Source organism: Convolutriloba macropyga, chromosome 2, assembly GCF_964194025.1.
Source record: "Convolutriloba macropyga chromosome 2, txConMacr16.3, whole genome shotgun sequence".
Taxonomy (NCBI): domain Eukaryota; kingdom Metazoa; phylum Xenacoelomorpha; order Acoela; family Convolutidae; genus Convolutriloba; species Convolutriloba macropyga.
In genome coordinates, this window is record NC_134469.1 from 59727547 (window position 1) to 59748440 (window position 20894).

The window sequence follows — 20894 nt, forward strand, 5'->3', positions numbered from 1 at the left end:
GGTAAATTTGACCGAGCAATAAAAATACCGTTGAGCATATAGTTTCTCCCCACTTAATTGGGTAGCATCAATAAGGACCAGTTTTAACTTACAAAAGTTTCACTCCCAACTGTAAGAACAAATATGTCGTAGGTCTCAAGCGTTGATGCTGCTTCGACCAGTGAAATTGGTACCACGGGCGGATTTGTGTCAGAGAATGTGTAGTTCCTCTGAAGTGGGTTTGATCCGCGGCTGGTCGCGATAATTTTCCAAACATAGGATGATCCAGGGACAATGTCAAACGAAAAGGCCAAATTTAGCCTGAAATTTACATTATACTACTTTGCAATTCCAAAAAGTTTGGCAGCATGCCAACAATAGTGTTTGTTTCTCAGAAATTTCTCATTTTTGTTTCATATGACATACTATCTTAAATTTCATCCAACCTGATTAAAAAAAACAGACCAACAAGTTTGTAGGTTCTACATCAAACTGAATGCACAAATGATCAAATTCAACTTTGTAAATTTTTTATTACAAACCTTAATACAAGAATAAATAATTGCTTTATCATTTTTTGTTCGAATTTTTATTCCTAAATTCAAAAGAAGTTTTTTGTATTACTTATTTTTCAATAAAATCAAATAATTGTTCTCAAAAAAGGAATCTCACTTTCTTAGTCCAGTTGGCCCCATAGTTCAAAAAGTTATAAAATTACAACTTCATATTATGGCTTCTATGAAAAGTTTTAATCAAAGAACTTTCATAGTATGAATGTTGTAAATTAACAAACTTTTAGAGAAATCATGAACAGGACTAAACAAAGCACAAATAGTGTGTTTCAAAGAAAATTTTTAAAACACTAATAAACACTTAATACGTTCTCGTTCAAAACTCCTTATGAAAATAGCCATCCAGGCTATTTTTGCCTATGAAAATACCCAGGCAGACCAATAAGGCTTATGATCCAGACATTGCTCGTTCAAATTTTTGGTGCGTTCATGTGCTCGTTCAAAAACGCTCATGGAGAGACCTGTCCAGACCAAAATACGATATGATACAGACTTTGGCTCGTTCAATATATGAAAAGACTCACAAAGACTAATTAAGTTTGTGATCCTGACTTTGGCTCGTTCAAGTAGTGAAAAGACTCAGGTAGACCAGAAACAACTTATGATCAATACTTTGCCTCATTATTTCCTTCTTGCCCTTTCGGGGACCTTCTCCCATGTGCTGTAGATTAAATGTGACTTAATGAGTGTGCTATAAAGAGCTTGAATTTTTTCTTGGGCTGGCAGAGAAAATTGCACAATTTTTCTTGTCGTCTTGGACGGTAAAGAGAGCTCAAGAAAGTACAGACTGCGCTGGCTTTGCATCTTAATTTTTTTTCGAGGGACAATTTTTGTCGCTTTGTTTATAAATTATAAATTACTGGCTATAAATTAGGTAGAGTTTAGGAGAAGAAGAATTTTTGCTATGGCTTGTGTAGGAAAAAAATTTAGTATTTCATACGGAAATTTGCAAAATTAGCGAATAAAAAATTTTAGAAATGTTTTTTTTTTCATCGGGTCAAGGAGTTGTCCAAATCAAATCATTATGCTTTGTTTTGTTTGGAGATAGAGTTCAAGCCTTGTGATTTACCTAGTGCTCTTCTCAAAATCTCCTATAGTTGTTTGTTTGTAACTCCGCCGCATCCTGGATGGGAAAGGAGGAGGGGAAAACACCCAAAAAATACAAGAAAATCTCAAAAGTTGGTTTTTTCAATCAACCTGAGACAATTTTCCGACATAACTTTAACTATATATTATAATTTGTTTTGTTTTGTTTTGTTTTGTTTTGTTTTGTTTTGTTTTGTTTTGTTTTGTTGCAGAGTTGATGCGTCTATGGGGAAGATTTTGGCTCGTCTATATGGCAGACTTTGGTTCGACCGTAAATACTGGTGCTCGTTAAATATGTTGCTCGTTAAAACAAACCTCGCCTGTGTATGTTTGAACGCACCATACCCCCTGTGTGCGTTCAAAAAAGGTCTAAGTCATAAACGAGGACAATTTATTACCACGACCTGGGAAGTCCTGTTTCGAAAGTTCTATGATTAAAACCTTTTGTCAAGCTGGGAATATTTCAGCCAATAAATCAATGATAAAGAACATGATAACATCAGTTTTTAAAGGTTGTCATTCAGAAAGCAGCTGTATATTAAAAAAATTGTGATAATCTAATGCCTAAACTGTTTGTTCTCAAAACACAACAGGATTAAGACGAGTTTGGTTTTATTGTTGAAAAGATATAATGTAAGTTTATGGGAATAAGTGCAATGGTAATATCAGTGAGATTGTTGCAAGATAACCTTTAGTTATATACATTTTAGTTATATACATTTTATATACTTTTAGTTATATACATTTTGTTGTCCAAACTCTGTAGGTTATAATGTACAAATTGCCGGCGAATGAATCTATTAAGTTATTTTGAATTAGCTTGTTGCGGGGATACGAGGAAAATTTTTCAAATTTGTCGTTCTCTGCGCAAAAAGTTTGATAATTTGGCTTTACAGCCAAGTAATCTACTTGACGTTATTTCAGGAGATTTACTACAGTTGTTAGTTTCAGAGAAATTGTTTGTAGGCACCTCGTTTATCAGTTTGAACGTGAAAACTTGTTTTACTTTCATCAAAAATATAAAAGTCATTTGAAACGCTATTGTTCAGGAAAATTGAAGTTGGTGTTTTAACAAACTGATCTTTAAATTTATAAAATGATATCTAATCAATATTGAAAATTTAGCGAACAAAGCAAATTCATGCACATTATTGAATGAATTCTTGAATGTTTCTGACCAAAATTTTAAACTGAACATCATTTTGAAGACAGTTTTTTTTATTGGAGCGCATTTTAATTTTAGTAAAGTTGAATTTATGTTTCTACTATTGCTGTTGTTTTTTGTGCTTTTTCAGCACTCCTTTTATGATATTTTAATATTAAAATAAGACAAGGAAACCCGTTAATATGCGTTTGCGCGTGAAGTTCCGACCCGTGTTGATCTACATTTTTGACTTAATTGTCAACCCAATGAAGAGCTAACCAAAAATAGATCATTGAGATTCAAAAATTCGTTTTGCACCCAAACTACTAATTTACAGACATAATGCTATGCCACAATACAGCGCTCACGAGATCTGCCAATCAAAAGATTACGAGAAAAAACAAACAAAAGAACAAATCTAAAAAAAATTAATGGCGAAAACTCAATATCTAAATGTAAAAACATTTAGTAAAAAACATCAAATTGCAATCAGATAACACCTCAACTGCACAAATCTTCTTTTATTTTAATTATCAGCAGATGGGATTGTTCCTTAGGGAGACTAAGTATCAGGTAAAAAAATTAAAAATCAAAAAATTTTTAAAACAAATACTTTCAAACGTCTTAAAAACCCTTAGCTTTCAACAAAAGTATTTAAAAATTATTTAGAAAAATTTACTAAAAAGTCATGAAAAAATAGATAAGAAATGTATTTTTTTTGTTATCCTAAGCCATGGAACCGGTCTAAAGAAGCAGAAAAGTTAATGGAATTACTAACAATCTGCGGAAACACAAAATATTGAAGCCATTAGCTATTATGTAAAAATTACTTTATTTATTTTAATTGTCATCCAGAATAGTTGAAATAAAATTATACTGAAGGATTAAATAAGTTCATTTTGGTTTTTCTTGAAAATAATTCAGCTCTGTTAATACGTGGATGTTGTAAAAGAAGGGAAAAACACAAATATTGACCACTCACAAAACACTTATGAAGACGCATATTGTTCCACAAACAGTACGTCAGTTACGATATAATATATAGAAAAATTAAATTTTCAATTCAAAGGAGTTAGATGAGACCTCTCAATGATGAGAATAAGTTACAAGTTGAGAAAAAGAACAAAAACAGTACAAAACTATACAAATACCAAAGAACGAAAAAAGTTGAAATTGATTAATACAAAAAACATTTAGTTATTCACTTTGAATTGACTGCTTAGAATAAAATCAATCATCCATCAAGGGAGCTCTCAGCATTTTCCAACTAAATGAAGAATGAAAAAAACAGCAAAAATAGCAAATTCTAAAAAAAATGAGACAAATGTTTTGAAGCAATGAATTCTTCATTGAAAATTTTTCTTTTTTAAATTACGTATATAGCTAAACTAGGATTCTTTTTCAACTATAAAACTTCAAAAAACAGCAAACAATTTAAAACCACGAAATCTTTGAGAAAACCCGTAGTATCAACATTAAATTCAATAGCTTTCAACGGAATTGAATAAATGAGCTACGTTATGAATGAATGGGGAGAAAATGCTGTTTTTTGTCGACAATTCATCACAAAAAAATCAGAATAAGTGTTATGACTATGAAAACAATAACAAATATAGGCAAAAACTAAAAACTCAACAGACAAGTGCGAGAAGAAAGTGTCGAAGCCATTTGAACCACAAACTTTTCATTGAAAATTTTATACATGATTCTTTTACCGTCTTCCTCAATCCAATGGGAACTATCAAAATTATAATAATGTGAGAGGATTCCAAAAGAAAACAAATCAGAAAAATATTCAAAAATTAAAAAAATATATATGAAAACTCGTCGCATCGATGTCATAAAGCCAATATTTGAAAAAGAAGTAGCGAACCAGAATAATTTTGTTTGAATGCAGTACAAAAGACGGCGGTCTTGTCATTACTGAGACTGACTTGGAGTTCGCAAAAATATATATAAGATCGACTAACATTCAAAAAAACTTTTTGAAAAACTATTTTTAAAGTCTTAACAAATATTAGTTGTCCATTCACAGCACTAGATAGGTTAAATTAATGCTCATTGAGAAAATTCTTGCACTTTAGTCAACTTGTCTATGGCATAGGACTTCAAAATTTTATTAAAATTTTAATAAGAAAATCAAAGTTCTCCTAAAAATAACGAACACTCAGGGTCAAAGCCAACAAAACAATAGCGATCCCTTGAGAGCTAAATTTCAGTTCATTGGGCTTCATTGAACTGTAAAGGAAACTTTTCATTAATAGATCCTCGATTTGAAACGTGACTATTCTCTTAGTGACTTGAAAAACAAAAAACATAAAATATTTCAAAAAAAAACAGCTATCAAATAGAATTCTATTTTTGTTAGTAAATTTCACTATGAGACCAGAACTAGTCTTTTTAATCGCTTTTTTGGCAATTAGAAAAACCAAATTGATGCACTTTGTAGCGTGAAAGGTAATGTTGAAATAAAAGATTAATAGAAAAAATGTTAATTTGAAAAAAAAAATTATGCTAAAAGTGAACAAAAGTGAACCAAGGTTCCGTGTTCACATGAAACTTCAAACCTCGATAACTCCTCGAAAAAAAAAACGAAATTCAAAAAATCTTTTTAATTTCAAACTCTATGCTGGACGAGCTTTTTAATGATACCACTCACATTTCCCTACAAAGAAAAAATATCGATCGGCCAAAATTGAACAAAAAAAAACCATTTGAGCATATAGTTCCTTCACGCCACAAGTGGGGTCGGAACAATAAAAAAAAATGTCCGCATTTTAGTTGTCCTATGCTCTAGAACCAATGTTACTACTGGGAAAATTCTCCAACAAACGAAAACTTGGCTGCTTCGGTATTCTTTAAGGTGCATCATTTTGATCTTTGGTAACATGAGGTTGCATTTAGCAAGATGGCCGCAACGACCCAAATTTTGATTGAAATGCGGGTACCTTTATAATTTCAGTTAATTGGTTGGAAATCCGATATCTCTATTCTTCAGTTTTTACGACTCGAAGAGGAGTATTGATATTCTACAGGTTTTTTTTAGCAGAAAGCAAGTTTGTTCATGACTTGAATTTTTACTTCTTTCTATTCGAGCTTTTACCTCCGTTTTTGATTGTTGACTTCTGTTTTCGAACATTGGATATTAGCAATAGCTTAGTTTGTAATGTATAGCAAATGGTAACAGTCTGAAATTCAAGGTGAAGAGGTCAATTTGAGAAAATTTGATCCCATTTAACTACCTACCCCCCCCCCCACCAAAAAAACTACCCCCCACGTACCTACCCCCCCCCCAACTTATTTACCTCCCCTCCCCCTCCAATCCCAACGTACCTCCCCCCCCCCCCTTCGTACCTACCTACCCCCCCCCCCCATGTACCTACCCACCCCTCCCCCTCCGCAACGTACCTACCCCCACCCCACCAACCTACACCCCCACACCCCCGCCACCACCTACCTGCCCCCACCTACCAACCACCCCCCCCCTCACCACCACCACCACCAGCACTTACCCACACCCCTGAACTGAATAAAATTTTAACGCTTTTTATGTTATATTGGTCTACTATTTTCGTTATTTCTAGTGTTTTTTTCGATATTCTGATTTTGTCTAAGTTAGGTAGAGATTATTTTGCACGACGATTCGAGTCGTTTCCGGTATTCTACCGGCTATGTTTTTTTGTTTAGACATAAAGTGGCTATTATTCTCAATTAGATCAGGGTTGACAAAGAGTTTTAATCCTAAAATTTTTATATTATCCTGCAATACTTTTATTCCATATATCAAAAATGAAATCAAACATAGGTAAAACTGCTGCTTTGTCATTAACGAAATTGCGATTTTCAAAAAATTTTCCAAAATCGAAATGTGAGTACATTTGTATTATAAAAGGAAGTGTTATGGTTACTACTGCTCCATAACAAGAAACAGGAGATATTTAACGCGTCTTGTTTTTTCATGAGACCTTATAATCTTCTTAAATATTTGCACCTTTTTTTAGCCTAAGAAAAAAAATCTCTATACTCAAGACATAAGAAATAATTAAAACTAAAATAGAATTTCGGATAGGCCAGGGCTGAGAAGCGCACAAAAGCATAGAAAATATAAAGCATACGGAAAATGAACTCTGTAAGGGCATTAGAAAGGGAGGGACATAGAACAAATAAAGAAGGATTTTTTTGAAAAAAAAACATTTTTCTCCAGAATTTAAACAGTTGAGCTTTCCTTGGTGCTTTGTCATATACTTACAAAACAGTATGGTTGGCATTGTTTTCCTAGATCCTCAAATTTGTCGGAAAATGTGATTGAGCTTCTTTACTATATGACACTTGGCTGGTTTTGTAATATCAACTTTTGCATTGGAGCAGGACAGAACATTCGAGCAAGAGATCAATAACAAGTAATTAAAATTATTCGTTCTTTAAAAAGATTTTTGTCTAGGACCTGTCAATAGAATAATGCAAAAATGGACAACTGGGACTCAAATTTCATTTGACTGGAAATTAAGAAATTTCGAACACAATTGGTAATTTTGAGCTCTTACGGAAAAAATTTTTGCATACATTTTTACGGTCACTCACAACTGTTCCATAAATGCCGCATAACTAAAAAAGAAATATTTCAAATTTTTCAACTTTTGTTTTGAAGCATATAAATTTACTCTTTGCTTTTAGCACTTTTTAGGTATTCTATGAATGTTTTATGACAACTTTTTGTAAACACCTCAATAGGAATTTGTAATTTTGTAATTTCATTCCAAATTTGAGCACAAACCGGGTAGTACAAACTTATCTCACTCGAAAACATTCTTCTGTCTCCAGCTGAGAGGCAAGTCCAGACATTCAAGTTCCATTTCGACTGTCGATCCAACCCCAGATTCAAATTGGACATCAGTTTGCAGTGAACGGGTAGTGATCACATTGGTTACGGTGATCTCATCTGTGTATAGAGACTGTACGAATGACAATTGGGAACTATTTCGGCCAAAAGCACTTTCTGCTAGTATATGTATCTTGTATTCTCCACCCGCGATCAAATTAGTTATTGTCACATCGTTGATGCTTAAACAAAAATTTGTGAAAAGATTCAACTGGTTTTTGTGAAAATGATTGATACGAACAATCTTCTATCGTAAATAACTTGCAAACTGTAACGTTTTTTCCGGTGGTGGTCAAGCAAGCCGATAGGCAAGTAAGCCGAATTTTGAAAATGAGGTCAAGTAAGCCGAAAAATTTTGGGATACTCGTATTTTAAGTTGCCCCTGGCGGGCCCGATAACAAGCCCGTGGTTTCCGGATTACATCCGACAGCAGATGAGATGCATGGCCATGGACAGTGGTCCGGTGAGGCCCGTACCCACCAGTTGTCTTAAAAAATGACGTAGTTTTGTTTCGTTGATGCATTGGAATACATAATGCGCTATAATGCTATGTGCAGTGCTAATTTTAACGGTTAACAATGAATTATTTCTGAATATATTACATAACTGTTACATAACTTTCGGCTTTCTTTTATGTCGGCTTAATTTTACTTCGGCTTGCTTTGCATTCACCGTTTTTTCCGCCCTAGCTCTACAATTTACAGTTGTCAAATAGGGGGATTGGGCCGAGAAATGCCGCTTACGGGCACATTTCTTTACATAATAAAAATTACTCCGCGAATAATAAACTTATTGCTTTATTGCTTAATAAGACCCTAGGTTATTTTCATGCCCCAAGTTAAATACTCGAAATCAACGGTTGTTTTTACGCCCGGGCCGAGGAATGTGGCCAAAATTATGTAAGATCAGCGACAACTAGCGTTGGCAAGTCGGAAAATTCACCGCAATTTTCTTACATAATTTTGCGTTGAATGCGTTGAATTTAAAGACAAAAATTCAACGCATTCAGCGCAAAATTATGTAAGAAATGGCGGTGAATTTTCCGACTTGTCAACGATAGTTGCCGCTGATCTTACATATTTAGCGTTGAATTTAGCGTAGATCTTACATATTTAGCGATGAATTTAGCGTAGATCTTACATATTTTTGCGTTGAATTTAGCGTTGATCTTACAAAAAACCAACGCGTAGAACTCTGGGTATAGGACTCGAACCACTGAACTCCTGTTTACTTGTCGCCTCTTCTACCATTGCGCCACAGTACCTTGGTTTCCTTAAGAGCCGAAATTCTTATAAAGCGTAGATCTTACATATTTTGCGTTCAATTTAGCGTAGATCTTACAGATTTTGCGTTGATTTTAGCGTAGACCTTACATATTTTGCATTGAATTTAGCGTAGAACTTGCATATATTTTCGTTGAATTTAGCCTAGATTTTACATATCTTTTGTTGAATTTGGCCGAGATCTTACATATTTTCAACTTATTCAACGCATTTATCATGTGAGAAGTACTGGGAAAAATTAAAAAATTTTTTTAAGTTTTAAAAAAATTTTGAATTCCTAAAATGGTCTGAAATGGTTTTTGCACCGTAAGAGAGCAAATGGTTATTTTTTGCTGACTTCATTTTTCTCAATTGTGCAGTATAGGGGTCGAAACAGTAAAAAAATTAATTTTTCGAAAAAAGGACTTGAAAAATTTGAAATCTTAAAATGGTCTGAATTGGATTTTGCACTATAAAAGAGCACTAAAAAAGATTTTTTCTGACTTTTTGTTACTCACCTTTGGAGTATAGGGTTCGAGATAGTGAAAAAATTAAATTTTCGAAAAAAAAAACTTGAAAAATATTTGTAATCGTAAAATGGTCTGAAACGGATTTAGCACTATAAAAGAGCACTAAAAAGTGATTTTTCTCACCTGCGCAGTATAGGGTTGAAACAGTTAAAAAATTAACTTTTTGAAAAAAACTTGAGAAATTTGGAACCGTAAAATGGTGTCAATTGGATTTTGCACTATAAAAGAGCACTAAGAAATGATTTTTCTCTGACTTCACATTTCTCACCTTTGCAGCATAGGGGTCGAAACAGTGAAATTGATTTTTCGAAAAAAAAACTTGGAAAATTTTTGAAATTATAAAATGGTCTCAAATAGATTTTGCACTATAAAAGAGCACTAAAAAGTGGTTTTTTGCTGACTTCGCTTTTCTCACCTGTGAAGCATAGGGGTCGAAACAGCGAAAAAATTGACTTTTTGAAAAAAACACTTGAAAAACTTTTGAAATCATAAAGTGGTCTGAAATGGAATTCAAAAAATTCAATCTTAAATTTGTAAGATCTAAGCCAAAATTCTACGCAAAATATTTAAGATTGGTGTTGAAAGCGTTGAATTTATGTAAGATGTACGCTAAATTCAACGCTAATTATGTAAGATCTACGCTACAATTCAACGCTAAATATGTAAGATCTACGCCAAACTTCAACGCAAAATATGTAAGATTGGCGTTGAATGCGTTGAATTTATGTAAGATCTACGCTAAATTCAACGCTAAATATGTAAGATCTACGCTAAAATTCAACGCTAAATAGGTAAGATCTACGCCAAAATTCAACGCAAAATTATGTAAGATTGGCGTTGAATGCGTTGAATTTATGTAAGATCTACGCTAAATTCAACAATAAATATGTAAGATCTACGCTAAATTCAACGCTAAATACGTAAGATCTAAGCTAAAATTCAACGCTAAATATGTAAGATATACGCCAAACTTCAACGGAAAATTATGTAAGATTGGCGTTGAATGCGTTGAATTTATGTAAGATCTACGCTAAATTCAACGCTAAATATGTAAGATCTACGCTAAAATTCAACGCTAAATATGTAAGATCTACGCCAAATTTCAACGCAAAATATGTAATCTGGGTGTTGAATGCGTTGAATTTATGTAAGATCTACGCCAAAATTCAACGGAAAATTATGTAAGATTGGCGTTGAATGCGTTGAATTTATGTAAGATCTACGCTAAATTCAACGCTAAATATGTAAGATCTACGCTAAAATTCAACGCTAAATATGTAAGATCTACGCCAAATTTCAACGCAAAATATGTAATCTGGGTGTTGAATGCGTTGAATTTATGTAAGATCTACGCCAAAATTCAACGCAAAATTATGTAAGATTGGCGTTGGATACGTTGAATTTATGTAAGATCTACGCTCAAGCCTAGATCTTACATAAATTCAACGCATTCAACGCCAATCTTATATAATTTTGCGTTTTTTAGCGTTGACACCTCGGCTCGGGCGGGAAGACTTCTGAAAAATAAATTTGCCTAAGAGCATAATAAATTATCAACTTTGATTGAGTAATTTCCTATCTCCGCAAAATTTAATTGTGCTACTTCAGCATTCTCGTTGACAGAGCTAACCCAGGTATCTCCACACAATTTTTTGTAGTTGTGTGTTTTTCCCAGAGATGTATATGATCCAAATTTTTCCATATTATACTCTTTTCCATAAAAATACTTAAAATTAATTTTAGATATCTTTTTAAAGAAAAACATTGGATAGCAAATTCTGTATGGAAAATTTCCTACAAGTTTCATTTTAATGCAGCAAATTTAAGTGATGATTTTTTCACGAAGCGTATGCAGGAAAATTACAAAATTACAATCTTCAAACTACAAAAATAACATTCAATCTTATGAAATATGAACAAATAACAGTTTTCTGAAACTAGTTCTACATCTGATTTAGAATCAATATTTTCAGGAAGATAATAAACAAAGACGGAGAATGAGAGAGTTATCACAATCAAAAACAATATAACTTACACTTTTAACGAAAATAACATGGAGGTAGACTCTCACGTTTGTTCCGAACAATTTTATTTCAATTGTTAATCAAAAAATGATTTTCATAATATCATTTTCAGACGATCCTTTAATCAGAAATACTGATTCCAATCATATCAACTACTGTCTTACCAATGATTAAATTTTTTCGAGGGTCCAAAAACGGAATGTCAAAGTGTAAAAAAGAAAAGTTCACTATTCTGAGAAGTAATTGAAAAGTCAACGTCATAGTGTAGACAAATTAGCAGAACATATTGTCATTAGGAGTCTTCCAACCCTAAATTTATGATGCAATTTTGTATTCATCTATAAGTGAATGTTACAACCAATCTTACTGCATATGTTCCTAATAAACCCTTGTAAACATCGTTAACTCTAAACTTAATTGCCTGTTTTCGAAACATATCAAGGAGAAACCGTACGCACATGTCACAAAAAAAGAAATTCAAAGTTACTTACAGACAAAATTCACGTTTTCAACGTAAGTACAGCAGAGTATTCAAAGTATTTGAATTCTACAACCTTTGTAATTAAAATCCCGCTTTGAATTAATTGAGATTCGCGCTAAGTGTAATTGAAATCTGTGCCTTTGATAAGTTCAGATTTTTACTTAATCAAATTTCTAAAAACTAAGTTGATTGACCACGTTGGGTAAGGAAATTTCAGAAATTTGTACGTATGATTCACGTTTATTTTCATTGTTGCTCACAATCCCAATGTTTTTTCCAAGGGAAATTGTTAAAATTTTCTTTATTTTAGATTCGAGCAAACAAGCACCGCAAACGACAATGGGAAGTGATAACCATCACATATTTCATGACTGCAAAAATTTTTCTAATGTCACAACTTTTTCAGAACACACAAAAATAACCTATTCGAAACTCAACAGAAAGAAAAACTAGAAACTATTTGATACTAATGTGCTTCAGAATTTTTCAAAAAACTGTAATGCAGTTATTTGATTATTTTTTGCAAAGAACCCTTAGCTGTCATTTCCCTTTTTTTCTCCATTGAATTTGATTCTTTTAATATAGTCTTTCATTTGAGTAAATTATTTTTAGTTTTAATCATTTAGAATTCATCATGTGAGCTCCTCGCTGCAACAAAACTTCCCTCACCACAAAATTAAAACAATTGCCTGCACGATTACTATTTTAACCGTTCGTTGAATATCCCTCAGACTGATTAAATCATTTTTGCCCCTCAACTATTCAGGAACGTTCACATATCAGAACAATTGTTTTTTCCCACAGCAGTTCAAAAAGGTCAACGCATAAGTTTAAAAATAGAAACTTTGCTTATTTTAATCGTATTGTGGCAAAAATCACAAATAACAGAGATCAATGAAAAACAGATGACACAAGCACACGGTACAAGGATTAAATACAGTCATAATCGACAATTAAAATAATTGTTCCGACCCCACTTGTGGGGGGGGGAGGAACTATATACTCAAATGGGTTTTTTTTATTCAAACAATTTTGGCCGATCGATACATTCATCGCAGCGAAATGTGAATGGTATCATTAAAAAGCTGGTCCAGCGTAAAATTCGAAATTAAAAATTTTTTTTGAATTTTGTTTTTTTTTCGAGGAGTTATCGAGGTTTAAAGTTTCATGTGAACACTGGATATTTGGTTCACTTTTGTTCACTTTTACCGTAATTTTCGTTCGAATTAACGTTTTTTCTACGAAAAATTTAATTCAAAACTAGATTTCACGCCAAAAAGTGAATCAATTTTAGGTTTTAAATAGACTAAAGGAGATAATAAAGACTAGTTCTAGTCTTAGAGGGAAGTTTAATATATAAAAAAAATCGAATTAGGTTTGGGAGCTCTTTTTTTAGAAAATTTTGCAATTTTTTTTGTTTTTTCAAGTCACCTAGAGACTACTAGACACTTTTAATATCGAAGTTCCGTTAATGACAAACCTCTTTTACGATCAAATGAAGCCGAAGCCCAATGAACAAAAAATTTGTTTCGAAGGGATCGCTCATGTTTTTTTTTTTGGACTCGTATCTCAAATTTCGTAATTTCAAATGAAATTTTGATTTATTTTTTAAGGTTTTACTATAGTTTTATAATCATATGTCAACTAAAGGTGCAATAGATTTGCTAATGAGCATTAAGTGAACCTATCTAGTGCTGTGAGTGGACAGCTAATGGCTGTTAAGACTTTGAAAATAATTTTTCGAAAGTTTTTTAAAATTAGTAATTCATAAACTTATTTTTGTGAGCTGTAAGTTCGTCTGAGTAAAAACAGGATTGAACTCCTTCATACCATTGCAACATAAGTTAATCTCATTGGCAGCTCTATCAAATAACTATTGGTTATACGTCTTCAATGCCACAAGATTTCAAGTTTTTTTAAAAAATTTTTTGGGCATTTCGTTTTATTGGTTCATTTTGATATCTTTTCACGTCGTCCTAATATTGATGGCTACATCTTCCTTTAGTGAAGACGTCCGAAGGATCATAGATAAAACTTTCTTTGAAAAAATATGGTTTAAATGGCTTCAACACTTTCTTCTCCCATTTTTCTAAAGAAATTTTGGTTTTTGCCTGTATTTGTTGCTTTTTTCATAGTCATAAGACTTATTGTAATGTCTTATTGATTACCTAGGCATCATAAAGATCCTTGTATTCACATCGTGGCATAGCTGAGCGTCATTGAATTCCTACAAAAGCTTTTGAGTTTAATGGCTGTTAAGACTTTAAAAATATTTTTTTTATTTTTTTTGAACATAAACCAATCTTAAGCTTATTTTCGTGGATTATAAGTCAGTCTCGGTAATGACAGAACCGCTTTTTTTCTACATCAGCAACATTTTATCTAGTTAGCGGTTTTATCTTCTAACTATTGGTTTTTTTGACTTCGGTGCACGAGTTTTCATAATTTTTAAAATTTTTGGATTTTTTTTAGTAATTTTGGTTCTTTTTCAAATCGTATTACATTATCCTAATATTGATAGCTCCCATTGGCTTAGTAAAGACGTTCAATGGATCGTTCAAAAAGTTTTCAGAGAAAAAAGCTTATGGTTTAAATAGCTTCGACACTTTCTTCTCTCAATTTTCTACCGAACTTTTGGATTTTGCCTGTTTTTGTTGTTGTTTTCATAGTCAATGACTTGTTGTAATGTCTTATTGATAAACTTTGAATGACAGACATCCTAGTCGTCACATCATCTAGGCATAATTTAGCGTATTAAATGCATTCCGTTGAAAGCTGTAGAATTTTTTGACTTTGATTCTATGGGTTTTCTTAAAAATTTCGTGGTTTTGATGTATTTTTCTTTGCCATAAGACTTATTGTGATGAGTTATTGATGTCACATGAATGAAACCTCTCATTGCTATTTCATCGAGGCAGAATTTAGTGTGTTTAATTAACTTAAAATGTAGCATTTTTTTAAATTCAAACATCTATTTTTGTTATCTCTTCATTTGGTTGACAATTAAGTCAAAAATGTAGATGAGCTCGGGTCGGAACATCATGTGCGAACGCACATTAACGAGCCGCCTTGTTGAATGTTACAAATAAAATAGATAATTGGACAACACTGCATCATGTTTGATGGTCATCTAATCAATTAGTATTAGACTCAATCTGTTTAACCACAATCAATTAAACCAATTCAACTGCTTAACGTTTATATTGAGGTGCAACACTTAAACTTAACGAATTGGTCAACTTGTATCTCCATTGGGGGGAGGTGTTTCTTATTGTTGTCACCAATGTTAGTATAAACTAATTCAGGAAAATATCTGAGGAAGACTAATAATTTGATCATCCTAACAATATTATTATATTGAAGTTACCGCTTTAAAATGTCCCATTTGTCACATAAAAGGATGTTGAGTGTGGAAACGGGGATGTGTCCAATTTCGTATGCTGTAAAGAAAACCTTACCTATGTGCACTTGGCTGTAAACCCCAAAATTTTGCGCACCCTTTCATCCAAAGAAAAAATAAATTCATCTGAAGAAAATCATTTGGGTTGCTATTTTTATTTCATTAGGGCCAATACGGCGATTGAAAGCAGAGAGTAAGAATCACTTCACATTTGCGTCAAAGTTGTTGCTTCTTATGTTCTCTTTGTCTTTGCTCATGATAATTGTCGTTGGTTAGAATCAATAGACAAGAGGCCATTCGCATTGTCAGATCTTCGTTTCCCTGACTTTTTAAATTGACAAATGCTGTCTGATTGGCTCCTATAAAGCGTGAAAAATTTACTAAAAAAGCTTTTGGATTAGTAATCAATAACTTTCTCCAAAATGGACTATGCCAATCTGGAAGGGAATACAGTTGATCTCATCATTGTCGAAAGATACTGCAATTAAAAACTCTGATTTGGTTGAGCAAAATATGTTTCTGATTGGAAAATCACTATTACAAATAATAATACAGTTTCTTGTGAGAAACCGATTTTTTTTCTTTAACATCCATAGCATCAATTTGCAAAACAACATAATTGCACAAATCTACCTTTTCATCCTTCAGAGGCAACTTACGCTCAACCAGATTATTTCCCGGGCCGAGGTGTACACCCGTATTCCACCGTTATTAAGCGAGAATAAGGGTGTAAAGCCGATTCCACTCCTAATTAGCAGGGATAAGAGTGTAAGAGTGTAATTTTGAGAAGATCATACTATTTTGTACACTCTTTACACTCTTTAATACACCCTCATTAAACTCTAAAAAATTACTTTTGATTAGACTCATTAGTCCAATTTTTAGTGGGCAATAGATTGAAAAGTGTAATTTTGAAGAGATTGCGCTCTTAGAAACACAGTGAATTTTTGAAGAAATTACACTCTGAGAAATACACTACAATTACACTGTCTTGTCCACTTATTTCCTTCTTTACAACGGCTGTAAATCTTATCCAGGCTCCGCACAAGAAAAAAGCCCAGAAATGAAGAAAATTTCGAATTTCATAAAAAATGCTCGTTATCAACTTTTTGACTTTTTGAAGAAGACGAGTCAGAAAGTCTATTTTAGCCCATTTTGTTGCCCTGATAATGCACTTTTTGATTTTTTGTAGAAGTAAATGCAAAATTTTGACTTGTTTACAAAATTTTAATGAACTGTCGAATTAGCTAAAGGCAAGGTCGAACTTCATCAAAAAGCGTTTGTTAAAAACTTTTTGAAGAAGACGAGTTAGAAAGTCTATGTTAGCACATTTTGTTGCCCTGATAACGTGCTTGTTGATTTTGTGTAGATTTAAAAGCCAAATAATTGATTTGTTTACAAAATTTTAGAGAACTCTCGAATTCGGTGAAGAAAATGTCGAACTTCATAAAAAAATGTTCGTTAAAAGCATTTTGATTTTTGTAAGAGGACGAGTTAGAAAGTCTATTATAGCCCATTTTGTTGCTGTGATGACGTACATTTTGTTTTCGTGTAGAAGTAAATGCCAGAATTTTGATTTGTTTACAAAATTTTGATGAGCAGTCAAATTAGGTGAAGGAAATGTCGAACTTTATGAAAAATGTTTTTTAATAACTTTTTGAAGAAGACGAGTTAGAAAGTCTATGTTAGCACATTTTGTTGCCGTGATAACGTGCCTGTTGAGTTTGTGTAGAAGTAAAATTCAAAATTTTGTTTTGTTTACAAAATTTTAATGAACTCTCGAATTAGGTGACGAAAATGTCGAACTTCATAAAAAATGTTCGTTAACAACTTTTTGACTTTTGTAAGAAGACGAGTTAGAAAGTCTACTTTAATCCATTTTGTTGCTGTGATAACGTACCTTTGATTTTGTGTAGAAATAAATGCCAGAATTTTGATTTGTTTACAAAATTTTAATGAACAGTCAAATTAGGTGATGAAAATGTCGAACTTCATAAAAAATGTTCGTTAACAATTTTTTGATTTTTGTAAGAAGACGAGTTAGAAAGTCTATTTTTGCCCATTTTGTTGCTGTGATAACGTACTTTTTCATTTTGTGTAGAAGTAAATGCCAGAATTTTGATTTGTTTAGAAAATTTTAATGAACAGTCAAATTAGGTGAAGAAAATGTTGAACGTCATAAAAAATGTTCGTTAACAACTTTTTGATTTTTATAAGAATACGAGTTAGAAAGTCTATTTTAGCCCATTTTGTTGCCCTGATAATGCACTTTTTGATTTTTTGTAGAAGTAAATGCAAAATTTTGACTTGTTTACAAAATTTTAATGAACTGTCGAATTAGCTAAAGGCAAGGTCGAACTTCATCAAAAAGCGTTTGTTAAAAACTTTTTGAAGAAGACGAGTTAGAAAGTCTATTTTTGCCCATTTTGTTGCTGTGATAACGTACTTTTTCATTTTGTGTAGAAGTAAATGCCAGAATTTTGATTTGTTTAGAAAATTTTAATGAACAGTCAAATTAGGTGAAGAAAATGTTGAACGTCATAAAAAATGTTCGTTAACAACTTTTTGATTTTTATAAGAATACGAGTTAGAAAGTCTATTTTAGACCATTTTGCTGCCGTGATAACGTACTTTTTGTTTCTGTGTTGAAGTAAATGCCAGAATTTGTATTTGTTTACAAAATTTTAATGAAAAGTCGAATTAGGTGGAGGAAATGTCGAACTTCATGAAAAAGGTTTTTTAATAGCTTTTTGAGGAAGACGAGTTAGAAAGTTTATGTTGGCCTCTCTTGTCGCTGTGATAACATACTTTTTGCTTTTGTGTAGAAGTAAAGGCCAAAAGTTTGATTTTTTTTTACAAAATTTTAATGAACTATCGAATTAGGTGAAGGAAATGTCGAACCTCATGAAAAACGTTTGTTAATAACATTTCGAAGACGACGAGTTGGAAAGTTTATGTTAGCATTTTTTGTTGCCGTGATAACGTAATTTTTGAGTTTGTTTGGAAGTAAATGCCAATACTTTTAATTGTTTACAAAATTTTAATGAACCATCGAATTAGTTGAAGAAAATGTCGAAATTCATGAAACACGTTTGTTAATAATTTTTTGAAGAAGACGAGTTAGAAAATCTCTCTTGACCCATTTTGTTACCGTGATAACATGGTTTTTGATTTTTTGTAGAAGTAATTTTTGCTAAAATTTTGATTTGTTTACTTTAACTTTCGAATTAGGTGAAGAAAATGTCGAACTTCATAAAAAACGTTCGTTACCAACCTTTTGACTTTTTGAAAATGTCTTAACAAAGGAATACTAAGAGGTACCGGGTTGAGGTCGTGGAAGTATGAACCAGACGATCAAGACGCAAAACACCCAGGACTTGACAGTCCAGACAGTAATTGGAGTATGAATCAAAATTCCGGGAAAATGTGCGAAATTGTGCGAAATAGCGCAAAGAATCAGGAACTGCTCGAGATTGATTCGACAAACCAGTCCTGCGAAATTGTCCCACGTCGAGAAATACCGACGAAAAGGACGTACGAAACGTCGGTTTCTGTGGGTTTTTGTCGCTTTCATAGGTATTGCTGTAAGGAGCGTCGGATTAATCGGAATTGTCAGTTTCAACGTAAGAAGCGAAGGTTTAAGTAAAAGAATCATCATTCTAGCAGCGTTGGCATCTTTGTGTTGTAGTAGTAGTAGTAGTAGTAGTAGTAGTAGTAGTAGTAGTAGTAGTAGTAGTACTAGTAGTAGTAGTAGTAGTAGTAGTAGTAGTAGTAGTAGTAGTAGTAGTAGTAGTAGTAGTAGTAGTAGTAGTAGTAGTAGTAGTAATAGTAGTAGTAGTAGTAGTAGTAGTAGTAGTAGTTTTCGTAGCGGTGGTCGAAATCAGAACATCAGTTGATACATACTGGTTTTTCTTTAATACAACTAGCAAGTTTCCAAAAAAAGAAATCAATTAATTTGGATATACAAACTTTTTGAGCTCCTCGTTCAAAACTCTTTATGAAACTACCCATCCAGACCATTTTTGCCTATGAAAATACCCAGGCAGAGTAAAAATGCCCCTGATCCAGACTTTGCCTTGATCAAATTTTTGGTGCGTTTATGTGCTCGTTCAAAAACCAAACAAGTTCATGATCTAGACTTTGCTCGTTCAAGTAGTGAAGAGATTCAGGTAGAGCAAAAACAACTTATGATCCATATTTTGCCTCGTTATTTCTTTTTTGCTTTTCTGGGGATCTTTTCCCATGAGCTGTATATTAAAGGTGGCTTAATGAATGAACGAAATGTTTTGCTTTCAGATCAGTACATCAAAAAGGGTTACATTAGAAATAAAAATTTCGGAAACACAAAAATTTCGTATGTCTTTTTTTTTGTAAAAGTTGTTCAAATTTTTTTCTATTAGGCTTAGCCGGGTCAAATTAACGAAAACGGCGTTTTCTAGGCTATGGTTGGCTATGTTATAGAGAAATGTACGGTAAAGGACCCTCTGAATCTAAGAGTTGCTGCATGTCGTCCATTTTCATTTTATAGGATCACCTTTCTATAGGAAAGGTCATAAACGAAAACGTTTTGCGTTCATGTCAATACTTCAAAAAGGGTACATTAGAAAAGTTTTGGGCACGCTTCCCAATTCTGAGGGTTTTTGCTAAACTACTGAGCAAATTTATACGAGTATAGTTGCGTTTTGTTGATCATAAGTGTTTTTTGACAACCATTTCTAATTAGTTACTGAAGTCAGCCTTCTCCTAATGTTATTAGCCTGTAATTTTATACAGAAAAAATTCAGAAATTTTAGTATTGCAATACGTTTTCTTAACTTTGATGTAACTTTTCTTCAGTTTCGGTGTATTTATAGTTGCAAATTGTGTTATTTATTTTTCGATTGGATCCCTGAATCTTTTAAAATAATTGTTTTTGGGAATTCGAGAATTTTTAGTTTTTTGCGAAATCATGAAAGTTTTGTTTGAGTTCTTTTTTTGTCAAATCACACAAATGACCCTGGCTTTTGCTGCGAGGTGGCAAATTGTGTGTAGTTCGTGATAGAGGCCTTCGGCCTCAAGAAAATATAAAATGCGCTTGCTTGAATTACGTCCGAGGGGCAGGTTTGAGCCGCTTTGCTGGATTTTGTGTGATATTTATCTCATTGGCAGAAAATTCGGGGCAGGCTTCCGGTTACTAATGATTTTTCCTAAGCTACTGAGCCAATTTAGACTGGCATAATCAAGTTCTGTAGATATTAAGTTCTTTCGTTCTCAAAATTTGTTTTATATTATTAATGAAATTGGCCTGCTTAGAAGGTTTTTAGACTCTAAGTCTAAAAAACCTTTAAATAATTATTTTTTCAAAATGATTTTAGTATTGATGCAGTTTTCTTTCATTTGTGGTTTTGCTATTTGTAAACTGTGTTATTTAGGATTGTTTCAATCCATCAAGTTTTAGTAATCAAGAGTTTTTGGAATTTAACAATTTAATATGTCTTCTTTTTTAAAATTATGAAACTCTTGTGTGACTTCTTTTTTTGACAAACCACTCAAAACAT

General features: G+C 32.7%; 1 protein-coding gene across 1 annotated transcript in view; it reads right to left on the reverse strand.

Moving 5' to 3' along the window:
• Positions 1–20894, reverse strand: part of LOC142334949 (uncharacterized) — a 100968-nt gene that overhangs the window by 8003 nt on the left and 72071 nt on the right. Inside the window, exons 9-10 of the mRNA XM_075383278.1 lie at positions 7579–7842; positions 93–300 (exon numbers count right to left, since the gene is read on the reverse strand). Of these exons, the coding sequence (XP_075239393.1) occupies positions 93–300; positions 7579–7842 (472 nt within the window). The remainder of the gene's footprint in view (positions 1–92; positions 301–7578; positions 7843–20894) is intronic.